The sequence below is a fragment of the Hemitrygon akajei genome, chromosome 5 (genome assembly GCF_048418815.1).
Source record: "Hemitrygon akajei chromosome 5, sHemAka1.3, whole genome shotgun sequence".
Taxonomy (NCBI): Eukaryota; Metazoa; Chordata; class Chondrichthyes; order Myliobatiformes; family Dasyatidae; genus Hemitrygon; species Hemitrygon akajei.
Genome location: NC_133128.1, coordinates 43,037,229 through 43,060,765, shown reverse-complemented (window position 1 = coordinate 43,060,765; position 23,537 = coordinate 43,037,229). Strand labels below are relative to the sequence as shown.

Here is a 23,537-nt window from a genome sequence, read left to right as displayed (position 1 = left end):
CTTACATAATGGGAAGGGTGTGGGTAGGAGTGATCATAATATGATAGAATTCTTCATTAAGAGGGAAGGTGAAGCAGTTAATTCTGTGACTAGACCCAATATCTAAATAAGGAGAACTATGAGGGGAAAACTGGCTAAGATAGATTAGGAAATGTTATTTATGGGTTGACTTGGATGAACTACCACAACTGTTTATTCCTGACTGGCGCAAAATCGAACAGGAAGGATGGTACAATTGTGGCTAACAAGGGAAATTAGATCCAAGGGGGAAACATAAAGTTTGGCTTGAAGGTTAGGACACAGTTTAGGACTCAGCAAAAGAGGATCAAGGAATTAATTAAGAGGGAAAAGTAGAATATGAAAGTAAACTTAGAAAGAACATGTAAACTGACTGTAAAAGCTTCTTAGGAGAAAAAGATTACTGATGACGAATTTGTGTTACTTGCTGTCAGAAGCACGAGAATTTATAATTGTGAGTAAAGACACAGCAGACTAATTGAGCCAAGACTTTGGTTGTGTTTTTGCAAAGGAGGATGAAAATGACCTTCCAGCAATGTTAAGGAACCCAGCTCTAATGAGAAGCAGGGGCTGAAGGAAATGAGTATGAATAGGGGAATCAAGTTGGAGAAGCTGAGATTGCCAAGACAACTCATTAGCCAGCATTTCAGTACTGCAAAGGAAGTGGATGTAACAGCAGCCATTTCCCAGCATTCTCTGCACTCTGGATTGTTCTTTATGACTATTTTTTCTTGATTAGTCAGGGCATTAAACATCATGGAGAGAAGGCAGGAGAATAGGGGTGAGAGGGAAGAAAAATTAGCGCTGATATAATAACGGAGCAGACTTAGACATAAGGCAAACGAGCTGAATTTGGCCGTTCAGCCTGTCTAATATGATCTGCTATCTGCTCATGGTTGATTTATTATTGTTCTCAGACCTGTTTTTCTGCCTTCTCCCTGTAATATTTGATGCCCTGACTAATCAAGAGCCTATCAAACTCTACTTTAAATATACTCAATGACTTGGCCTCTATTGCCAAGGAAATGAATTCGACAGATTCAACACTCTCTGACTAAAGAAATTCTTCCTTATTTCAGTTCTCATCTAGGCCTTTCAATAATCAATAAGTTTCAATGAGATCTCCTTTATTCTTCTAAACTCCAGTGAGTATAAGCTCAGAACCATCAAAGCTACTCATACTTCAACCCTTTCAGTCCCAGAACCATTCTCGTGAACCTTCTCCTTAACTTCTCCAATGCCAGCACCATCTTTTCTTCGATAAGGTGCCCAAAACTGCTCACAATACTCCAAGTGTGGTCTCACCAGTGCTTTATAGAGCCTCAGCATTACATCCTTACTCTTATATTCTAGTCCTTTTGAAATAAATGCTAAGATTGCATTTGCCTTCCTTACCACTGACTCAACCCACAAGTTAACCTTGAGGAAATCCTAAGTTTCTTTGCACCTCTGATTTTTGAACCTTCTCCTCATTTAGAAAATAGTCAACATCTTTATTCTTTCAACAAAGTGTATGACAAACTTTCCTACACTGTATTCCATCTGCCACTTCTTAGCTAATTTTCCCAATTTGTCTAAGTCCTTCTGCTGACTCAACCTGCCACTCCACCTATCTTCATATTATCTGTAAGCTTGACCACAGAGCTATCAATTCCATCATCCAAATCATTGACATATAACATGAAAAGAAGGGGTCACAATACCAATCCCGGTGGAACACCACTTGTTACCAGCATCCAACCAGAATGGGTCACCTTCATACCAACCCTTTGCCTCCAGCATCATTTTCCAGCATTGCAATATCCACTTTTGCCTCTCCTTTACTCTTTATATATCTGAAAAAAAACTTTGGGTATCTTCTTTTATGTTATTGGCTAGCTTACCTCCCCATTTCATATTTTCTCCCCTTATGGCTTTTTGGTTACCTTCTACTGGTTATTAAAAGCTTCCTAATCCTCCATTTCCCCACCAATTTTTGCTATATGACATACCTCTGTTTTGCTCTTATGCTGTCTTTGACTTCCTTTGTCAGTCATGGTTGCATCATTCTCCCTTTAGAATACTTATTCATCTTTGGGATGTATCTATACTGTGCTTTCTGAATTGTCCTGAGAAAGTACAGCCATTGTTGTTCTGTCTTCATCCTTGCTTGTGTCCCCTTCCAATCAACTTTGGTCAGGTCCTCCCTCATGCCTCTGTAATTCTATTTACTCCACTGTAAAACTGATATGTCTGACTTTGTCTTCTCCCTCCCAAACTGCAGGGTGAATTCTAAGATATTATGATCGCTGCTTCCTGAGGGTTCCTTTACCTTAAGCTCCCTTATCAAATCTGGTTCATTACACAACACCTTATCCAGAATTGCCTTTCCCCTAATGGGCTCAACCACAAGCTGCTCTAAAAAGCCATCTTGTAGGCATTCTACAAATTCCTTCTCTTCGGATCCAGCACCAACCTGATTTTCCCAATCTACCTACATATTGAAATCCCCCATGATTATCAGAACATTGTAATTTTTACATGCCTTTTCTATATCCTGTTGAAATGTTTTAGTGTTCGGATGCCTATATATAATTCCCATCAGAGACTTTTTACCCTTGCAGATCCACAACTCTACCCACAAAGGCTCTACATCTTCCGATCCTATGTCACCTCTTTCTAAAGATTTGATTTCATTTTTATCAACAGAGCCACCCCACCTCATCTGTCTATCCGCCTGTCCTTTTGATACAATATGCATCCTTGGATATTAAGCTCCAAACTATGATCTTCTTTCAGCCGTGACTTGATGCCCACAACATTATACCTGGCAATCTTTAACTGCACTACAAGATCAGCTGTCTTAATCTATATACTATGTGCTTTCAAATACCTCCTGTCCTGTATTCATCACCCTTTTTGATTTTGCCTCCAATTTACACTTCAACTCATCCCACTGACTGCAATTTTGCCCAATCATCTTCTAACCTTCCTCACAGTCTCACTACCCACTGCATCTATTTGTATTCCCACTTGCCCCATCCTCTGGCCAAATTAGTTTACACCCTCCCAACAGCTCCAGCCAACTCGCCCACAGGAATAATGATCCCCCTTGCCTTCAGGTGTAACCCATGCTTTTTGTACAGGTCATACCTTTCCCAGAAGAGATCCCAATGATCCAGAAATCTGAAACCCTGTCCCCTGCACCAGTTCCTCAGCCACTCATTCATCTGTATTATCCTCCTATTCCTACCCTGACTAGCACACAACACTGGGAGTAATCCGGAGATGACTACCTTGGATGTCTTGCTCCTCAGCCTCTTCCCTAACTCCCTATACTCACTGCGCAGGACCTCTTCCCCTTTTCTACCTATCTTACCAGTGCCAGTGTGCAACAGACCCTCTAGCTGCTCACCCTCTCTCTTGAGAATATTCTGCAGCTACTCTGAGACATCCCTTGACCTTAGCACTTGGGAGAGAACACACTATACTGGCCCTCTTTCATAATCACAGAATTTCCTGTCTATTTCTCCAGCTACTGAATCTCCTTTCACTTTTCACTACTCCTTTCTACTTGACTTTACCCTTCACTGCTGACCTGGCCTGGCTGCTGCTGCTGCTGTGCGCTAATAGGTCATCCCCCACCCCTGCAATATCAAAAAGCGTGTACTTGTTGCTGAGGGGATCGGCCACATGGGAACTCTGCACTAACTGCTTACTTCTCCAGGTGGTCAAACATCTACTATCTGAAGCCTGCTCTCTGGGTGACCACCTCAGTAAAGTGTCAGCTTCCTGCTCCAGCTGACGGCCTGAATGGCTGCTATGTCTTATCACTTTATAAATAATTTCATATTGATCATAAAGTGACTAATGTAAACCAACTTTACAAAGGGAGAGAGAAAATAGGGATTTATAGACCAGTTAGCTTGATGTTGATAATGCTAATAAAGATGTAACAGCAGACCATTTGGGGATAAGTATCCAGAATCAGTCAGAGGCAGTGTGGAATGCCACAAGGAAAATCATGTTTGACAACTTTACCAGAATTTTTTGATGAGATCACTTAGAATGGGTGGAGGTGACTTAACAGATCTGGTGGTTTTGGACTTTATGAAGGCTTTCAATAAGATTACTGTGTAAAATCAAACCACGTGACTAAGGATAATGTACTGGTGTGGACAGAGAACTGGTTGGCAGACAGAAAACAGAGCAGGAACTAACAGATGATGAAATAATTTCCCACTTGAGGTAAATAGAATACATTATTATTATTATTATTATTATTATTATTATTATTATTATTATTATTATTGTTATTTACAGAATAATAGGCAGTGATGAGTGAAGGAACACTTGCTCAATCCTAGGAACCCAGTTTTACATAATATATTGGTCACAAGAATTAAATGTGGAATCTTTTAAATTTGTGATTCACATATTGATACTTGGGAGAGTGCGATAATTTGGATAGGTTGAGTGAATGGATAGGTGCTGTATATTGTCAATAAATGCGAGGGGACCCACTTTAATAGCAAAAGCAAGAAGGCATATTTTTGTTTGAACACTGAGTGGTTAGGAAATGGAGAGATGCAGCGAGACTTGGGTGTCCTACTACACCAATTGTGCTGAATTTCAATTTGTGTGGAAATCACACTACTGACAATTGGTGAAAAATATATTTGGCATTATTTATTCTCTTAATTGCAAAGGTAAAGGACAAATACTCCCAACTTGCACCATATGCTACCTAGCAGGACACTAGATGATCAGTCTCTGTCAAACTTGTGACTTCTCTTTGTTCTCTGAGCCCCAGAAGCAGAGACTCCTTGCCAGCATTGGTGCTAGAGTGTCTCTCTGATCTTAGATTCTCATGCTGGTTCAGGATTTAGTATGAAGTTAAATCAGAGAGGCTGTACCACATGTTAATGCTCAGATAAGACCTACTTCATCTATTTTTGTCCCTTTGTAATTGGACTGTTAGTTGCTATAGTACCTTCAATTTCTACTTTTATGACATTCTTGTTATTAGTACTAAGCCACTGGGGAACAGAGGAGTGTAGAATTGATTGCCTCCAACAGTTCATCCAAAGACCTCATTTCCAACTAGGTTTAAACACTTGGGTATTTTTTCTGTTTTTCAACTTAGACCTCTAGTTATCTCCTATTATCATTAGCAACAACCAGTTCTTCTCTCTGCTTCTGCGACTTTGAAATGCTATTGGAGTTATCTTAGAGATCATTGCCACTTTATGAAACTGAGAGAATGTAACATTGGGCATTGTCTCTTATCTCGTACTGGTCTAGGTCCTACTTGTCGTCAGTCAGCCCTAGAGAGACAGACGTAATCATACATTGCAGAAATAGGCACTTTGGCTCAGCTTGTTCCTGCTGACTACCAATTGATCACCCCCTACTTTACTCCCTATGTACTCTTGAACATATGGCCAAATTCTACTTTAACTCTGTAAGTTCATAGCTAATACCATTGTAGTGGGCTGGATCTCAAAAAGTGAAAAAAACAAGCTAGAATACAAGAAGAGATAGAGAGCCAAGTGGCAAGGTGTAGGGACTTTCCTTAGTTTCAGTAAAATAAAAGAACTTGTCAGTGGCTTCAGAAAATGGGGAAGAACACATATATCTGTATGTATCAATGGTCTGAGGTAGAGATGGCTGACACTCGGATTCCTTGGTGTAAACATCATCGGTGGCTTGACCTAGTCCAAGCATCTAGACATTATGGCTAAGGAAGTATACGAGCACCCTTACTTCACTAGAACATTAAGGAAATTTGACATATCCCATTAACTCTCACCAATTTTTATAGATGAGCTATTGAAAGTGTCCTATACAGATACATCACAGCTTGGCATGGCAAATATACGGCACAAAAATGCAATTGTAGAGTGTTATGGACAAAACTCAGTCCATCACAAAGAAAACAGCCTCTCCTCCAGTTCTTGCTGCCTCTGAAGAGCAGCCAACAAAATCAAAATCCCTCCCACCTCAGATATTCTCTCATCTCCCCCCTTCCATTGGGCAGAAGATACAAAAGCTTGAAAACACACGCCATCAGGTTCAGGGCCAGCTTCTGTCTCTTGTTTATAAGACTCTTAAACAAATCTACATTGTTATTGCCCTTACACATTATTATCTGCCTGCACTGCACTTACTTGTGTAGCTGTAACATTATAGTCAGTGTTCTATATTTGCTTTACCTTTGTACTATCTCATGTTAGTTATGCTTTGAAATTGTCGGTATGGATGGCTAAGCTTTTCACTGTATCTCAGTATATGTGATAATGATAACACAATCACATTTACTCACACTTGGTCTATACCTTTTATACTTTAGGTGATTCAAGTATTCAAACAGATATATTTTAAGTGCTTTAAGAGCATCTCCCTCCATGACTTTCTAAGGTCATGTATTCCAGATTGGAACTATCAGTTTGTTTTTTTTCATTCATTCACCCATTCATTCATCCATTTATATGTTTATTTATTTATTCGTTTAGCTGTCTATTTATTTATTTATTATGGGGGAAGTTTCGCTATCCAACCTATCTATGCCCCTTATAACTTTAATTGTCTCCCTACACTGCAGGTTAGAGCCCATGTGATCCAAAGCAAATTGGTAAATTGCATCCAAAATTGGTTTGGCAAGAGACAGTTTAATTGTAAAGGGTTAATTTTTATGATTGAACACCACAGGTTCAATTGTAAACAAGTCCCAAGATTCTTGAAGATGACAGGTAGATAATATACTGTAGTCAGTAAGTTAGATAAAACACTGGCCTTCGTTAGTCAGGCTGTTGAATATAAGGCACCACACTTAACGAAGGATACAAAAGAGTACAGAGGGAGAGAGGCAACTCTCACTGCTCCCTCTTGCATCCTTCATACAGTGTGGATATTGTGTGAGATAGGGCGTTTTGAGGAGAAACTGAAAAGCTATGTCTCTTATACCTGGAACATAGGTGACATGATTAAGGTTTTATAAAATTGAGAGGTATAGATCATGCCGATTGCAGGAAACTTTCCTTCTATCGGGAGTAGATAAAAATAATGCACGTGGAAGGTAAGATGTAGGAGACTTAGAGGGCACTTCATCACAGAGTGCTGAGTGCCCGGAATAAGCTGCTTGAGAGAATGAGCACTCAAGCCTGCAGCAAAAGCAACAGCAAAGACACAGATGCAGTACTCCAAAGACTACACTTTCACCCGGTATTCAACATACCACAGGTTTTCTCTCTCCCTAATAAGGGAGAAAGTGATGTCTCCGCTGTACAGCGAGAGGGGAGACATAACAAACAACTCACTGGTTTACGATGTTAAAAGTCCTTTGCATCACTTTTTCCAAGCTCTGTGCCCAAAGATCACAGGTCTCTGGGCACCCAGCCAAAGATCTTCCAGCTCCTATGACACCCTTCTCCGAGACACCAACCTTCAATCCACCGGTTACCAGAGCCCCGAGACCCTAGACCTCCAAAGGAGAGCTTAGGCCGTGCCCTTGGCACATTGTATAACGGCCAGTTGTGGCACCCCGAGAGCGGGTCCGATTCCCGCAAAGAACCAAAGTCAGCATGTAACTCCAGGTCAGGGTCTTCAAAAGAGCCCTGAAAGGGAAAAACAGAGATATTAAAGATGGAAATAGAGCTGTTTCTGAAGATGCAAGCAAAAGAGTCGCCGTTTAGTGCCATCTTGACTAAGCAAGGCAGTTCTTGCTATTGAGGGAGGGCAACGAAATTTCTTGATGCCTGGGATACCAAGACTGGGGTATTAAGAGAGATTCAGACAACTTGCCTTGTATATGTCAGTGTTTAAAGAACTGAGAGGGAACCTTACTGAAATTTTATAAAATCACCATAGAGTGTGCCCAGAAAGATTACTTCATTCAGGCAATAAACTGGGTAAGTCCAGATCTAAGTGGTTTCTCAGCCGAAAATGGTAAATCTGAAAGAACTCTACTACATTAGAGAGTTGAACCAAAACTTCAAATCTGTTTGAGAGGTAGTTGGTTTTATTTCTTATAGTTGAAGAGATCAAGGTGAATGGGAGAAGAGGGATGGGTTATGAATTTGAATCATAGGGTATTGAATGGGAAAGCATACTCAAAGCACTGAATGGCCTCTTTCTCCTATTTCCTGCATTTGTAAGTCAAGGGAAAAAATGACTCAGCCAAGACTTGCAAACATTGAAAGACCATTTCTAAAGAAATTTATCACCTTTGAAAACACATGCTACAATTAGTAATTAATGAGTTATTCTTTTATTGTTGGGCATTGGAAGTGGTATTGCTGATTGGGAGTTTAATATATCTGCATATTGTTAACTCCTAAATGAATTGGATCTATAAAAGTTATCATTGGGACTTAGATTTTTAAAAAGAAAGATTGCAAATTTTGATATTCTTTGGGTTATTTCTTTGGTCTTCTGTAACACTAATGCTGTTAGTAAACTAAAAGGGGATATACATTTGCGCTGACTGCAGAAATATTAGCCTGAAACTGCAAGATACCACTTGTTTATTGCCTGGATGAAGTGATATTTAGTTCAATAGGACTTCTTGTTCTCCATAATTGTTATTTTTGAGATGAGTGGGTGTATACTTCAATTTTTGTAATTTCTTCAGTCATGTAGGGAGTTTAAAACTCTGGCTCACTTTTAATTTCTATATGGGAATGGAACAGAGCAAAACTGGTAACAAAGCCTGACTGACTTTGTTTTGTAACAATGAAGTCCATTAATGCTCACCTTGCAGCTTCAAAACATGAGAATGAGATTGTTGCCATGCCGTGAGCTTTGGGTATCACGTGAGTGGATGCAGTGGTGGAAATGTTTCAACTATCCATGCGTTTGAGTCGGTTATCCCCTTCAGTTAATAGAGTGGTATTGCTGGCCCACATGTAAACTGAAATAACATTGAAAAAATGCTCTTATAGTTCTGAATGTTGAACAACTTGATGGTGGACAATTAATTCGTTAATGGGTGAAAGGGATTTAAGAAACACCATTCCTCAAAGATACTGGTATCCTAAACAAGATGAAATAGAACCAGAGGTGCCAAATGAATAATTTTTACTGGAGCAACACACACAAAATGCTGGAGGAACTCGGCAGGTGAGGCAGCATCTAGGGAGAGGAATAAACATGAAGGGTCTCAGCCTGAATCATTGACTGTTTATTCCTTCCCTAGATGCTGCCCGACCTACTGAGTTCCTCCAGCATTTTGTAAGTGTAGCTCTAGACTTCCAGCAACTGCAGATTTTTTTGAGTTTATAAATTGATATCAGAAAATCAATGATTGGCAATTATATAAAGATCTTGGATAAAAGCATAAAAGGTGCCGTTGCTAAATTTGCAGATGAAACAAAAATAAACAGGAAAGTAACCTGTGAAGGGGACATAGAGACTACAAAGCAATAGAGTTAGATAAAGTGAGTGGGCAGCAATCTGGCAAATGTTGCAGGGAAATAAGAAGTTAATCCATTTTGGTAGTGTAAAATTAAAAATAGTAACCTGTCAAGGTAGTGAGAGATTATGCTGCTGTGAGATGCAAAGCAATCTGGCTTAGTGAATGAATTGCAAAAGCTGGTATGCTGGGTCTTCAAGTAATTGGGAGAGCTGACAGAATGTATTATTTATTTTGTGGGGAATTGAATACAGGGAGGATAGGCTTGATTTGGTTCTTCTTGGGCTGACCCTCAAGACTCAGGATTACCTGCTCGCTCTCCAGGTTTCTGTAGTGGTTAACGCATCTGGCGTGCCAGTCCCAGTCTCCTGCACGGGCGGGACAGGTTGTGGCTGATGGGGTGGTTTGTTTAGGAAGTGGACTGCTCCTATCACCACCAACTTGGGCTTCTGATGCACGGCCACAAGTTTCTCAGTACTATCCCGAATAACCTTTAAATGTTCTCTAAATAGAACATGCTGAAAATCAAAAAAGGTTATCAGTGTGATGTCCTGGTTCACATGGTTCATATTTTTTTCTCTGTTGTGCTTTTCTGTTCTCTGTGTAAGCTGTTTGTTTGGGTTACTTGAAGATAAGAGAGAGAAGAAACGTGTGCCACCCAGTTGGGGTGAACGGATTCAGGGGAGGTTTCTCTGGTGAGGGACACTAAGGTTGAGGTTGGGCTTGGGGCTTTTGAGAGGGGAGAAGAGAGAAGCGGTCGGAGGAGTCGATCTGGAGTGCGGCCGTGATTCAACGTGGCCTGAGGAGATCGAAGGAAGACTGGTGAAAGGGAAACCGTGAGCTTCAACTTGTGCACCTTAGACTGTTTAATAAAAATGGGCCCTTTTCTTTTTTTTGCCTTTTACTTACCAACCCTTTCGTTAAACCTTTTAATTATATGCGGTGTACTGTCTGTTATTTCGTGGTACTTATTTGTAAAAGGGTAACAAATCACACAGCATCCACACGAACATGGGGATTAGGGGCGCTTGCACTTCAATCTCCCACGTTTGGCGGGGCCAGGGGGTGTCTTCCCTAGACCTATGCAGCCGACAGAACCAGAGTGTCTAAGACCTCATGCACTAGGATTCTATCATTTCAGTCAGCAACACTTTGGGGAGTTCAGTGCGTAAAATAATAGAACCCAAGTGCAGCAAAAGGTCTGTCCTAGTCTATCATGGCTGCACAGGCTTTTCCCCTGTGTAGTGACCTAACAATGAGGGACACTTCTTTTTTGAACTTCCATAAATTTGAACCTCAAAGAAATCTCTTTTGTCTTCCCTGTGCTGTGAAGAACAATCACAGATCTCTCCAAATGCCTACAAGACCTTCACTGAAAGCAACATTCTGGGTAAATTCTTTGATCTGCTGGACCTTTGGATTTCCTTCATCTTCAGCTTGTTTTGAGATTTATTACAGAGAACCAGAGGTACTAAAGAATGCAGATGCTGCAGGTTGAACAACATCTGTAGAGCCAAAGGCAAACAATCTTGCATCAGAACTGAAAGTGTTATGAATGATATAGGGAGGGTATGTCGGGGAAGAGAAACCCAAGTGAATTTGGATAGTCTACAATTCAAGCGTATGAATGCGGTATCTTCCAATTTCAAGTAACCAACCCCCTATGTTTATTTCTCACTACTGCCTACTTAGGTTTTCTTTTCCTTTGTTCATCTTTCCCATTTCTGTCTTCCTACCACCTACAAAACACAATAAGACATAGGAGCAGAATTAGGCCATTTGGCCCATCAGGTCTATTCCACCATTCCTTCATAGCTGATATATTATCCCTCTCAACCCATTTCTCCTGTCTTCTCCCTCTAATCTTTGACATCTTGACTGATCAAGAACTTATCAACCTCCACTTTAAGTTTCTCAATAACTTGGCCTTAACAGCCACCTATGGGAATGAATTCCACAGATTCACTACCTTTTGGCTAAAGAAATTTCTCCTCATCTCTGTTCTAAATGGACATCCATCTAGTGTGAGGCTGTGCCCTCAGGTTCTAGACTCACCCACTGTAGGAAACATCCTCCCTATATCCACTCTATCCAGACCTTTCAATATTCGATAGGTTTTAATGAGATCCCCCCCCCCCCCCGCCATTCTTCTGTGAGCCATCAAATACTCCTCATATATTAACCCTTTCATTCCAGGAATTATTCTCGTGTAACTCCTCTGGACTCTCTTCAATGCCGCACATCTTTTAGATATGGAGCCCCAAGCTGCATACAATACTCCAAGTGCAGTCTGGCCTATGCCTTAAGAAGCTCCAGCATTACATCCTTGATCTTGTATTCTAATCCTCTTGAAATTAATGCTCACATTTGCATTTGCCTTGCTTACCCCTGACTCAACCTGCAAGTTAACCTTTAGGGAATTGCTGTGGACTTGTACTCCCAATCCCTTTGCACCTCTGATTTTTGAATTTTCTCACTGTTTAGAAAATAGTCTATGTCTTTATTCCTTCTACCAAAGTGTATGGCCATATACTTCCCTAAACTATATTCCATCTGCCACTTCTTTGCCCATTCTCCTAATCACTCCAAGTCCTTCTGCAGACTCTCTGCTTCATAAACACTACTTGCTCCTCCACCTATCTTCGTATTGTCTGCAAATTCAGCCACAAAGTCATCAATGTTGTAATCTAAATCATTGATATAGAACACGAAAAGAAACAATCTCAAAACTTACCCCTGCGGAGAAACACTAGTCACCAGCAGTTAACCAGTAAAGGCCCTCTTTATTCCATATCTTTGCCTCATGCCAGTCAGCCCATCTTCTATTCATGCCGGTGTCTTTCCTATAATATGATGGGTTTTTATCTTGTTAAGCAGACTTATGTGTGGCACCTTGTCAAAGGTCTTCTGAAAATCCAAGTAAGCAACATCTATTGACTCTCCTTTGTCTATTTGGCCTGTTATGTCTTCAAATAATTCCAACAGATTTGTCAGGTAATATTTCCCCTTAAGGAAACCATTCAGACTTTGCCCTATTTTATCATGTGCCTGCAAGTATCGCAAAATCTCATCCTTAATAATAGACTTTAGCTTCTTCTCAACTACTAAAATCAGGCTAATTGGCCTGATTTATAATTCCCTCTCTTCTACCTCCTTGCTTCTTAAAAAGAGTGGCATTACATTTTCAATTTTCCAGTCCTCCTATTGATTCTTGAAAGGACAATGCTAATGCCTCTACAGTTTCTTCAGCCATCTCTTTTAGAACCCTGGGGTGTAGTTATCTGGTTCAGATGATTTATCTACCTTCAGACCTTCCACCATTCCAACCACCTTCTCCTTAGTAATAGCAACACCACTTCTGTTCCTTGACACTCTAGAATTTACACAACCTAAAACATTGGCTACATCTTTGCCTCCACAAATGCTGTTTGATCCCTTGAGTTCATCCAGCAGTTTGCATTTTTGCTGCAGTATACCTTTGATTAAAACAATTCAATAACAACTCAATAACAACATCCTCAACCTGAGCTACAAATCTTTTCCAACATCTTAAATCTAGGAATATCTTAACCTTTCTTGTCAAGAAAGCAGAAGAGTCAATAGAATTGTGCCAATGTTTACTTGCCAGAATAGAGTTAAGAAGGATAACAAAGGAGGAAGATAAACATTTCTTTGTTTATACCGACACCCAGAAGCCAACAAAAATGATAGACTGACTGGCTGTCAAGCAAGAAAGACTGTGGCAGTTAGCCTTTAGAAATGGTCCCCATGACTATTCATTATGAATGGAGAAAAGGGATTTGGTTACTCATGTACTCAAATTGGTAAAAACAAGACTATGCACACAAATGAGATGAACAAAACTGGATTTTATTTCAAGTGGTTTAGTGTTCAAAAGTTAAGGATTGTTTCTTAAATTATGCAGAGGTTTTCATCAAGCATTAGCTTAACCACTGTTCAGTCTAGGCCACAAATTCTAAGGAAAGCAACAGTGACCTTGGAAAGAATGTATTGGTGATTTATTAACATAATACTTGTGATACCAGACCTTGAAAGAATTAAATATGAATATTTTGTTGCAAAGAAATTAGAAACATGATCAGAAATTGACAGCAGGATGAATATGCCAAGACCAAATAAAAGGCAGAATACAGAAAGCAAAGAAGATGTGAAGTTAGCCATACTCAAAAATACAAGTCAAATGATTGGAGCTTGTGGCTTTATGGGTGGAATATTAGGTAATATCTTCTGTAAATTTGATGAGTTATATATTCACTAGTTTTGACCAAATTTCTGAAATTCATTTCCTTTAAATGTGATAATGTTGTTTACTTTCTATATTAAGCTCTAAACAGATTAAATCAGTATTCTTTGGAGTTTAGAAGAATGCATTGAAACTTGTAAGATCCTAAAGGGGCATGACAAGATACCTATTGAGATGTTTTCACTTGTAGGAGAATGTTGAATGAAGAGGTAGCATTTCAAGAGATCAGTTATTTAACCCAAAATATATCTAAATTTCTTTTTGCAATGGTGCTGAATCACTGGAATCCTCTAACCCTGAAGTGGAGACTAACTCTTTAGAAATACTTAAAGAAATACTTAGAAAACTTTTGCAGGATTGGGAAATTGATGGCTTGGGGACCAAATCTTTCTGGAGTCATAAAGAAACAGGAAGGCTTAATCACCCCTGATCCTTACTTCTTTTGTGTGTTTCTTCTATTCAATACTTTAGTAAGTCTTGTCCACATTTCAATTGTGTAATTCTACAATAATGTTTCTAAAAACAAATTTTATAGAAGATGCATCTATGACAAATACATAAATTGTAGACTGTTGGATTCTTTCCCCACAGTTTCTTTCGTGGAAGAGTTTAAAGTGTAATGAATATTCAGGAAGTTCTTTAGCTTTGGGTTACCCCTCAGTCAGTTTTTTCAAGACAGAAGACTAGACTTAGCACCTTTTACTGAAATGTAATCCCTCACATGTCTGGTATCATCTTTACAAACCTTTGCTATTTCTTCAGTCCACTACATCCATTTTATAATATGGTGACCAGAACTGTATGTGGTACTCTTGTCGAATCAAAATTGATACAGTAAAAGCATAACAAATCTCCATTTTTTTCAACTCTGTTCTTTGTGAAATAAATTATATTGTATGGATTCTTTTTTATGATTGGGGTTGTAGCCTTTAGTAATTACTGTATTCATGTTCTTGAGTTCTCATTATTCTTAAACTCCATCTAAAATTTCATCTTACATTTAATGTGGCTTTCCTATATCCCATTTATCTGTGTTCAACTTCATTTTTCAATTATTTGTCCTTTCTAATGTTTATTAAGGTTGCAGTCCTCTTTAGCTGCTTAAACAGTGACTTACCCTGCCCCGTTTGTTCAGACAAGTGAAAACTATTATATCATGCTACTGATATAAGCCTTGTAGATACTATGCCTTGGAAATGGAGAGGAATTATCAAATGAAGCTGCTGGATAGGGTGAAGTGTAAAGGCAGGTGCAGAGGCATCTGTCACGATATTATTTTTGACACCCAAGTTTAGGAGCACACGAATATGGAACTCTGGAAAAACTGATTGAAATTTCAGTGACTGATAGCCTTAGGTTTCCCTTGTTCTCAAATTTAGATTACTGAGTAGATATCACTCCACTGTGCTGCATTTCTGTTGAGCAACTAATCTTCACTGTTGGGGCTGTGTCCTTACAAAACTCAGCTGTAATTTAACAATACTATTTACAGCAAAAGAGGATACTTGGTTAGTAGATAAACATTTTCTAAATAAATAGAAGGTGAAGAGAGTAGGTTTGTCTTCAATTGTGGTAACAGTAAAAATAGCATTTCTTAACCCTATTTTATGTAATGAGGTATCAAAAAATCGTGACATTCACAAATTAAAGTGCTTTAGAAATGAAACCAACATCTCTGTATCTATTGGAAATGTATGTTTGGGTTGTGGATGAGTTGTCAAATTGGCTGGTTCTTCTTAGATGGTGTCAAGTGTTGTTAGAACTTACTCAATGCATTTGAAGACTATTTCACCAGGTTCCTGAATTATATATAGTGGAAAAAGCTCTTGTATGCCAGGAGCCGAGGCAGTTATCCAAGGTTTTCCATGCTGTACTACTTTTCCATTTATTATGTAGCCACAAAATCTGGTTTAAGTTGAGTTGAGCTTCCAGCCACTGGTAATCCACTGAAGGTTGTTAAAAATGGGAAGAATCTGAAATGGAACTGCTATTGAATTTCAAGTGTAAGAGGTTAGACCTTATCTTGTTAGAGGTGGTGAATACCTGGTACTTTTGCGGCATAAATGTTACTCACATCTAAAGTCATGCCTGAATGTTGTCTAGGTCTTGGTGTATGTACTTATGAACTGTCTTATGTATTAATTAGTTAGAAATTCTGCACTCTATTCTCTTTTTACTACCTCTATGTAATTATATATGACATGATGTGTCTGGATGGCAGACAAAACGAAAGCTTTTCACTGTATTTCAGTACAAGAGACTATAATAAACCAATAACAAATAAAGTTGACCATTGTAAAAACATACCCATAACTGGGTGGTGGCATCTGTTAGTCTCGCAAGACCACGGATCTTTGCCTGGAATGGTTTCCAAGGCGCAGGCCTGGGCAAGGTTGTATGGAAGAGCAGCAGTTGCCCATAAAGCAAGTCTCCCCTCTCCACGCCACCGATGTTGTCCAAGGGAAGGGCAAGAACCGATACAGCTTGGCACCAGTGTCGTCACAGGAGTTGCCAGAACAAGGTTGAAGACAACGTCGGACTGCCTTAGGGACTCCAGCTCTGGATTTGTCCTCAGGGTTTACTCCTGAAGCTTTTCCCATGAGTGGGTATGGCCGCAAGGCAGCGGAGGTTTGAAATCAGAGTTTTCCCTCTCTTAGATGGGCTGCCTTCCCAGGCTGACAAACTCCATCTACCTGAACCCATAACTAAACCCCTCTTATTCCAGGTTTCAGGCCTGAAGAATAAATTCTAGATGTTCTCTTACATTACCACAGTGTGCCAAATATTCTTTGCCATATGCTGAGTGCAATTGAAGTTAGGATTGTCTGTTATTCTGTGGTTCTGGCCTAATTGTTTCTCATCATGCTTTAAGAATTGTATTTTTAATTCCCTTCTTGCAGCACTATGGAAAAGCAGCTAATAGTCAAAGATGGGTAGTTCAACACCTGTTGGAGAATGTTCATTGCTTGAAACTTTGTGGCGTGAAGATTACTCGCATATGTTATCTTATCTGAATGTTAATCAACTCTTGCTGCATGTGAGGATGGACTGCTTAAATATAAAGGACTGGAATTTTGATGCTTATGTGGTAACTTTACTATGTTAAAACAAAAATCAAGGCATGTCACAAAGGTGAAATCAAACACAAATAAGTTGACGTATAACCTGATAAGTTGATGTGGCTAACAGATTCCTTAAGTGAATGAAGTGCAGTTGTTAGGGTGGCAGGGTGGAGATTTTCTCTATCAAAGGAGGCGTAAGGTGCTTCTTTCCTCCACGAGCCTACAGGTCACCCTCAGACAAGGTTTAGCTCCAGCTTATCCCCCAGATCAGGGTCATGTGAAGCCATGGGAGCTGGGGGTGAATGGTCAAGTGAGTAGCTGGTACATATCACAAGTCACGGTTATGCGATCACTGATGCATAATATGCCTGGGGTCACCCATCTTGTAAAGACACTGTCCAGAAGAAGGCAATGGGCAAACCACTTCTGCAGAATAATTTTCCAAAGACAATCAAGGTCATGGAAAGACTATGATCACCCACGTCATACAACATGGCACATAATGAACAAACAGTTGTTATAGTCAATCCTCAGTTATTCAGAATATGGAGTGAAGCACCTCTGTGGAGAATCGAGAAAAATGTAAATGTGATATAAAGTATCATGTGTATTAAATGCATTAAAAGGCATAAGACATCTTGCATAATACTCAGTCATAGTTTATTTAAATCATAGATCTTGTTTGCTCTAGATATTTTACAGTGGCATCTTTTTCCAGCTTCTTAAGTATCCATGCTGCTTCTATTCAATGGTCAAAACCATATGTCCCTAATTATGGGTCTGTGCAGGCAAAATTACAATCTAGTATGACTCAAGAATAATACAGTACTGTACTCTATAAATGTGCTTCCTAGAAATTGTACTCACACTTTAATGTACACATTCCGTATTCCACTGCACTTTTAATGTACTTTTCAAGTATTTTCTGGAGGCCAGCTTTTAAACCTAGAAGTGCAAACCTTTTAAAATGACAGAGCGCTATCCTGAAATGTTGCACAGCTAACTTGTTAACTGGTAAATCAGCACTCAGTAAATCATGATTCCACTGTATTTTAAAATAATTAAACCTTTTGGCATGTTATAAAGGCTGTTGTTGACTGTAAATGGATCCTCCATTTAAGTTGTCTTTGGAATTTACCTTCTCGCATTTTCTATGCCGGCAAAGGATAATATTATACACTTTTTAGAATTTCTGTGCTGCTAATACATAAAAAGATGTGGCTACAACTATGAAGTATAAATAATCACAGTATATTGTTATCTATGCTAGAGTTGAAGCAAGAATATTTATTTGGAATTGACTTTATATCTTCAAATTCCTCTTGCAGCTGCTCTTGGGGTATGAAAGCGGAACAGTTGTACTGTGGGACGTCAGGTCAAAGAGGGCAGATTTTAGATGTTATTATGATGAGGTGAGTAAAATCTTTATGTTGGGGAAGCATGAAATTGTTGTTTGAATTGTTATGACAATGTATTTAGATTGTGTCTATCAATATCTTTTACAAAGTTTTTATTTTATGGATTGTGCAAAATCGATGTTTTATGATGCTGAACAATTGATGCAAGCAGCAGAGGAGTTTGTAATTCTCTGTATAAAGTTACCATGCTGTTGATAGCCTGTTTAGCATTATCTAGAGAGACTGAAATTTGTTAAATTCCCTAGAGGGCTACAGCAAAAAAAATAGTAGTTTGTGTACAGTAATTTGATCATATCAGTCAGTGCATGTAGTCCCAGAAGAAGACTACAAGTGCTGTAACGACTTCAGTAAAAATATTTCATGATTGTTAAAACGGAGAAAAAGTAATATTTTTCCATTTACATTTTAACACCAATGACTTTATTATGTGAACTATTTAGCAAAACATTTAAGTGTTTTTAAAGATGGATTTGATGCAAGGCAAATTCATAATGAGAGAAATTTTTATTCAGTGCTTTAAGTCTGTCCTAGTTAAAAATCTGAATATATGGTCAAAATGGGCAGGTGCTAATGATATTCAAACTTGTGAATCTTAAATTTCCAGGATTTATTATAGTAGGAGATTCCGATATGGACAGTAGAATAAATGAAATACTTATTCATTTTATATAGGCTATACATAATTATAAAATATTATATGACAAGTACTTGCAATTACTTTGTAGCAGTGCAAAGTTGAATTAGGAAACAATCAAACAGTAAATAATTATTTCAAAGATTTTTGCATGAATTAAAAACAAATAGCTGGAAAACATCAGCAGAAAATGAAGCACCAGTGGAGAGTTAGGAGGGTTAACAAGGGTCGTGCTGAATCCAGATTCAACTCAGATTTGCTTCCCAAGGTCTCATCCATCCATACGGAGTCAGAATACAGAAAGCCGAATTCACTGATCGTCTGCAACTGACGAGCATCTTGCAAAGGAGGGAGGGTTTTGTACTGCAAGCAGGTTTCATGTAGCACAAATTAAAGCCACACCTGTAGAACACCTTGTCATTGATTGTCAACTTTTGTGCTGTAAAAAGATTTAAAAGTTTTTAAACATGCAGTTTGCAAACAGTTAAGGACGTTCTGCATCATTGAAAGCTTGCAGCCCCTCAAACAGGCTTTACCTGTTAGACTCTTGAACTGACCTCTTGTAAGAAAAATGGAATCTCAAGCTGACAATTTACCTTGCACTTTATTGTTTACTTGCATTGCACTTTCTCTGTAACTTTTACACTTTGATTTGAACTGATGTTCAAGACAAACTTTGCATTCTGTCTTGGTACATGTGACAATAATTAACCAATACCAATAATAAAGAGTACAAAACTCATCATCAATGATTTTTAAAGATGAACATTGCACACTTTCTGTGCGTCACATCCTTACCTTGCTAGCGCTGAAGCCATCAAAAAGTAACATGATATGGAGCACACTGCTATATTGGAGGAACAGAAAATTCATCTCCATCTTCCAGGGTAGAGACCAGAAGACAATGTATAAAAAGAGATTAATCAGGTTTGCAGTTTTCCCAGTTATGCGAGCTATTTTTTGACCACATCCACTTTGTCTTGAACATTCCACTGTGAAATTTGGAAATATGCTGCTGGACCCAGTCCTTGAATGGATACGCAGAACATAATTTAATAACATGACAAAGAGAAGTCTCCCTTGAGCTAACTTCACATTTCAATAGGACTATATTTATTTCTGTGCTGGTTTCCATATCCTCTGAAATCTTGTGCTCAGTCTTGATTATGATCAATGACCAAAGTAAAAGATTCCAATGATTTAAGCCAGTGATTCTCAACCTTTTTCTGCTTGTGCCCTGTTTGTGACTTTCATTTTACTTCTTTTGCCCCTCGTCTCCATTAGATGCTGAAGTTTTTTTTTGGTCAACTGCATGGATTATTCTAACATACAGTCAATTTTTATGTTATAAAAGGTTATGTTTTAAAAGATTATAATGTTATAGGTTTGAAAACTGTTTTCAAAGTTTTGAATAGGATACTTTATAATATACCGTATGTATAATAATATTCTTCCAACCAGCAACGAAAAGCACTTAAACTTTATGAATCTAGTGAGGCCCTTGTGACTGATGCAAACTAGCGAGTTTTGATGTATCTAGTAACAACTTGATTGAAGATATGTGAAGATCACCTCTTTTTGCAACATCAAGATGGTTATGAGCTTTTGATAAATGTGGAGCTTGACTAAAACCACATTCAACTAGATAAGAGATGGGAAATCCAATTAAAAACAACTTTGCTTCCTCCTAGAGCTGTGGAAACTTATTTGGAATTTCACTAGTTGTCCAAAACTTTTGCTTGCGGCATTTAAATTTTGTCTGAGCCGTTATATCACCCTGCAGCTCAATAAGACATTCTTGCAATGTGGTGTCAACGTTATTCACATTCACCTCAAATATCATGACTATTTCAGTAAAATAGTAAACTTACCATGACCCACTGAGACAGTTCTGTGGCCCCTATGAAATCCAGCATTGCCCCAAGTAAGACAAAAGGCCTACATTGAGAACCACTGATTTAAGACATTTTTCCTCATCTTGGCACCAAGTGGCTGACCCTTATCCCAAGCTTTGGTCTCTAATTCTAGATTCAGCAGAGAAAGAAAATTGTCTTGGCATCAATCCCCATCAATCATTCTCAAAATTTTGTATGAAGAGAACCCTCTTTATTCTTTTGAACTCCAGCAGACAGAGACCAATCTTTTGCAATTTGCTTTGTCTAAATATATTCAAATATCTTAAAAGTTATTGTTATGGACATGATTGGATCTTTAAGATCACTTGTATTTTATGCATCCATTCTTGCTTTCAGATGCTATACCAGACAAAAATGACTGAATAAGAGCTATTCAGACCCCTGACTTCATACACAAGAAAAGCACCTTCCCTAACTGGCAACATGCTGCCAGCTCAAAATAATCAACTGGATTTTCATTGTAGTCAAAGAGTGGTTCATAATTCCTGGGCCACTCTCAAAGCGTAATGTAATATCTCCATGAAAGGGTCTTACGGTTCATTATTGCTTGCTGTATTCTACAGAATCTGGTGATCATGTCAATTCACCCCTTGTCAGAGGGTGATAAGAACTCTGAATCAAACTTAGAGAAAGAAGTAGTCGTGCCTGCATGCAGAAAGGTACAAATGACATTTGGGCAAGAGTTTATAAATAGAAAATATGAGTTCAGATAGCCATTAGCAGAAGATAATGCATTGTGTGATTTTCTTATGGTAGTTACATTATTTGTTATTTGCTCAATAGAACTGATCATTGAACATCTAGATTTCTGGAATGATGAAGGTAAATTACAAATATTTCTTTACAGAATGGAAGGAAATCATTTGGCTCATCAAGTCTATGCCAGCTCTCAGAGTAATCCCAGTAAACCCACTTATTACCATGTAATCTATTCTTTCTGACAGTCCATCAACTCCACCTGGATTCTTATACCTCCACTCACATCCAGTGCAATTGCAATAATGAATTTCTTTACGCATGGCTCCTCCTCATGATGTGGGAAGGGAACAGGTGTATGCAAATAAAAGTAACTCCACGCAGGATAAAGCTAGAATTGTACCCAGTGGATCATTTTCTGCAATGTTGTGAGTCTGAAATGACTGAAACCCAGCAACTTTCACCACGTGTTGTGCTAGGTGTAACCACAGAATTTAATCTCTTGAATCCAAATGACTTAATTTTAAAAAGGCTCATCAATGTCATTATTGGTCGAATACACTTAATAGCAGTTACTCTGACCTTAACTTTAGATTGCAGCCTTTCTTATTTTGTTGCGATCACCTTTCATTACTCTGTTGTGGAAGGAATTAGCCAAATTGGATTTGCTTTTCCTGGACAGAAAATACCAAGATAATGTCTCATGTTGTTGGTCAAATGTCTAGGTTATTGCTGTGCTAGAACAGCTTGGTTAGATGTCAACTAGTTTAGGATGAAAGATCTTCACATCACTATCGCTACAGTGTTGTCTGGTCCCATGAGCTGCTGCTTAATGCTCTCATCTGTTTTGTGATAACACGGGGTGAAGTGAATTGCATGAAGACTGTCTTCTGCAATGATGGGGACTTCTAGAATAGGTCAAGATTAGACCATAAGACATAGGAACAGAATTAGGCCACCTGACCTATCAAGTCTGCTCCACATTCCGTCATGGCTGATTTATTGTCCTTCTCAATCCCAATCTCCTGCCTTCTCCCCGTAGCCTTTGACACCTTTGTATCATCTGAAAACTTAGTAATAAAGCCATAAATTCTACCATCTGAATATAATATGAAAAGAGGAGGTCCCAATACCAACCCCAATGGAACACCATATGCCACTGGCAACCAAACAGAATAGGCCCCTTTTATTCTGATTCTTTGCCTCCTACCAATTAGCCAATCTTCTTCCCATGTTAGTATCTTTCCTGTAATAGCATGGGCTCTTATCTTGATCAGCAGCCTGATGCACAGCACCTTGTCAAAGGCCTTTTGAAAATCCAAGGACACAGCATCTACATATTCTCCTTTGTCTATCCTGCTTGTATTTACCTCAGAGAATTTCAACTGGCTGTCAAGCAAGGTTTTCCCTTAAGGAAACCTTGCTGCTTTTGACCTCCTTTATTATGCACTTCCAAGTATCCCGAAACCTCATCCTTAATAAAGGACTCCAACATCTTTCCAACCACTGAAGTGAGGCTAATTGGCCTATAACTTCCTTACTTCTGCCTTCCTCCCTTTTTAAAGAGTGGAGTGACATTTGCAAATTTCCAGTCCTCCGGTCCTCATGCAAGACTCCCAGAAGTTTAATTTACAAGTTGAGTCTGTGGTAAAGAAGGCAAATGCAATGTTAGCATTTATTTCAAAGGGAATATAAAAAAAAAGCAGGGAGATAATTCTGATACTTTATAAGACACTAGTCAGGCTGTACTTTGGAGTATCATCAACAGCTTTGGGCCTCGTATCTCAGAAAGGATGTGTTGTCATTTGAGAGAGTCCGGAGGAGGTTCACAAGGACGATTCCGGGAATGAAGCGATTAACATATGAAGAGCATTTGCCAGCTTCGGGCCTGTATTCACTGGAATTTAGAAGAATGTAGGAGGATCTCATTGAAACCTACCAAATGTTGAAAGGACTAGATTGGTTTCTACGGTTATATTAATAGCAAAAGGATAGTGAGGGATAAAATTGGTCCCTTAGAGAATCAGAGTGGACAGCTATGTGTGGAGCCAAAAGAGATGAGGGAGATTTTGAACAATTTCTTTTCTTCGGTATTCACTAAGGAGAAGGATATTGAATTGTGTACGGTAAGGGAAACA

General features: G+C 38.8%; 1 protein-coding gene across 9 annotated transcripts in view; it reads left to right on the top strand.

Moving 5' to 3' along the window:
• Positions 1-23,537, top strand: part of stxbp5l (syntaxin binding protein 5L) — a 352,686-nt gene that overhangs the window by 140,013 nt on the left and 189,136 nt on the right. For all 9 annotated transcript variants that reach the window (XR_012098901.1, XM_073045359.1, XM_073045358.1 and 6 more), the window contains exon 7: positions 18,064-18,147. Coding sequence is in view for 8 of the 9 variants with exons in the window: in XM_073045359.1 (XP_072901460.1) it covers positions 18,064-18,147 (84 nt within the window). In the remaining variant the exon portion in view is untranslated. The remainder of the gene's footprint in view (positions 1-18,063; positions 18,148-23,537) is intronic.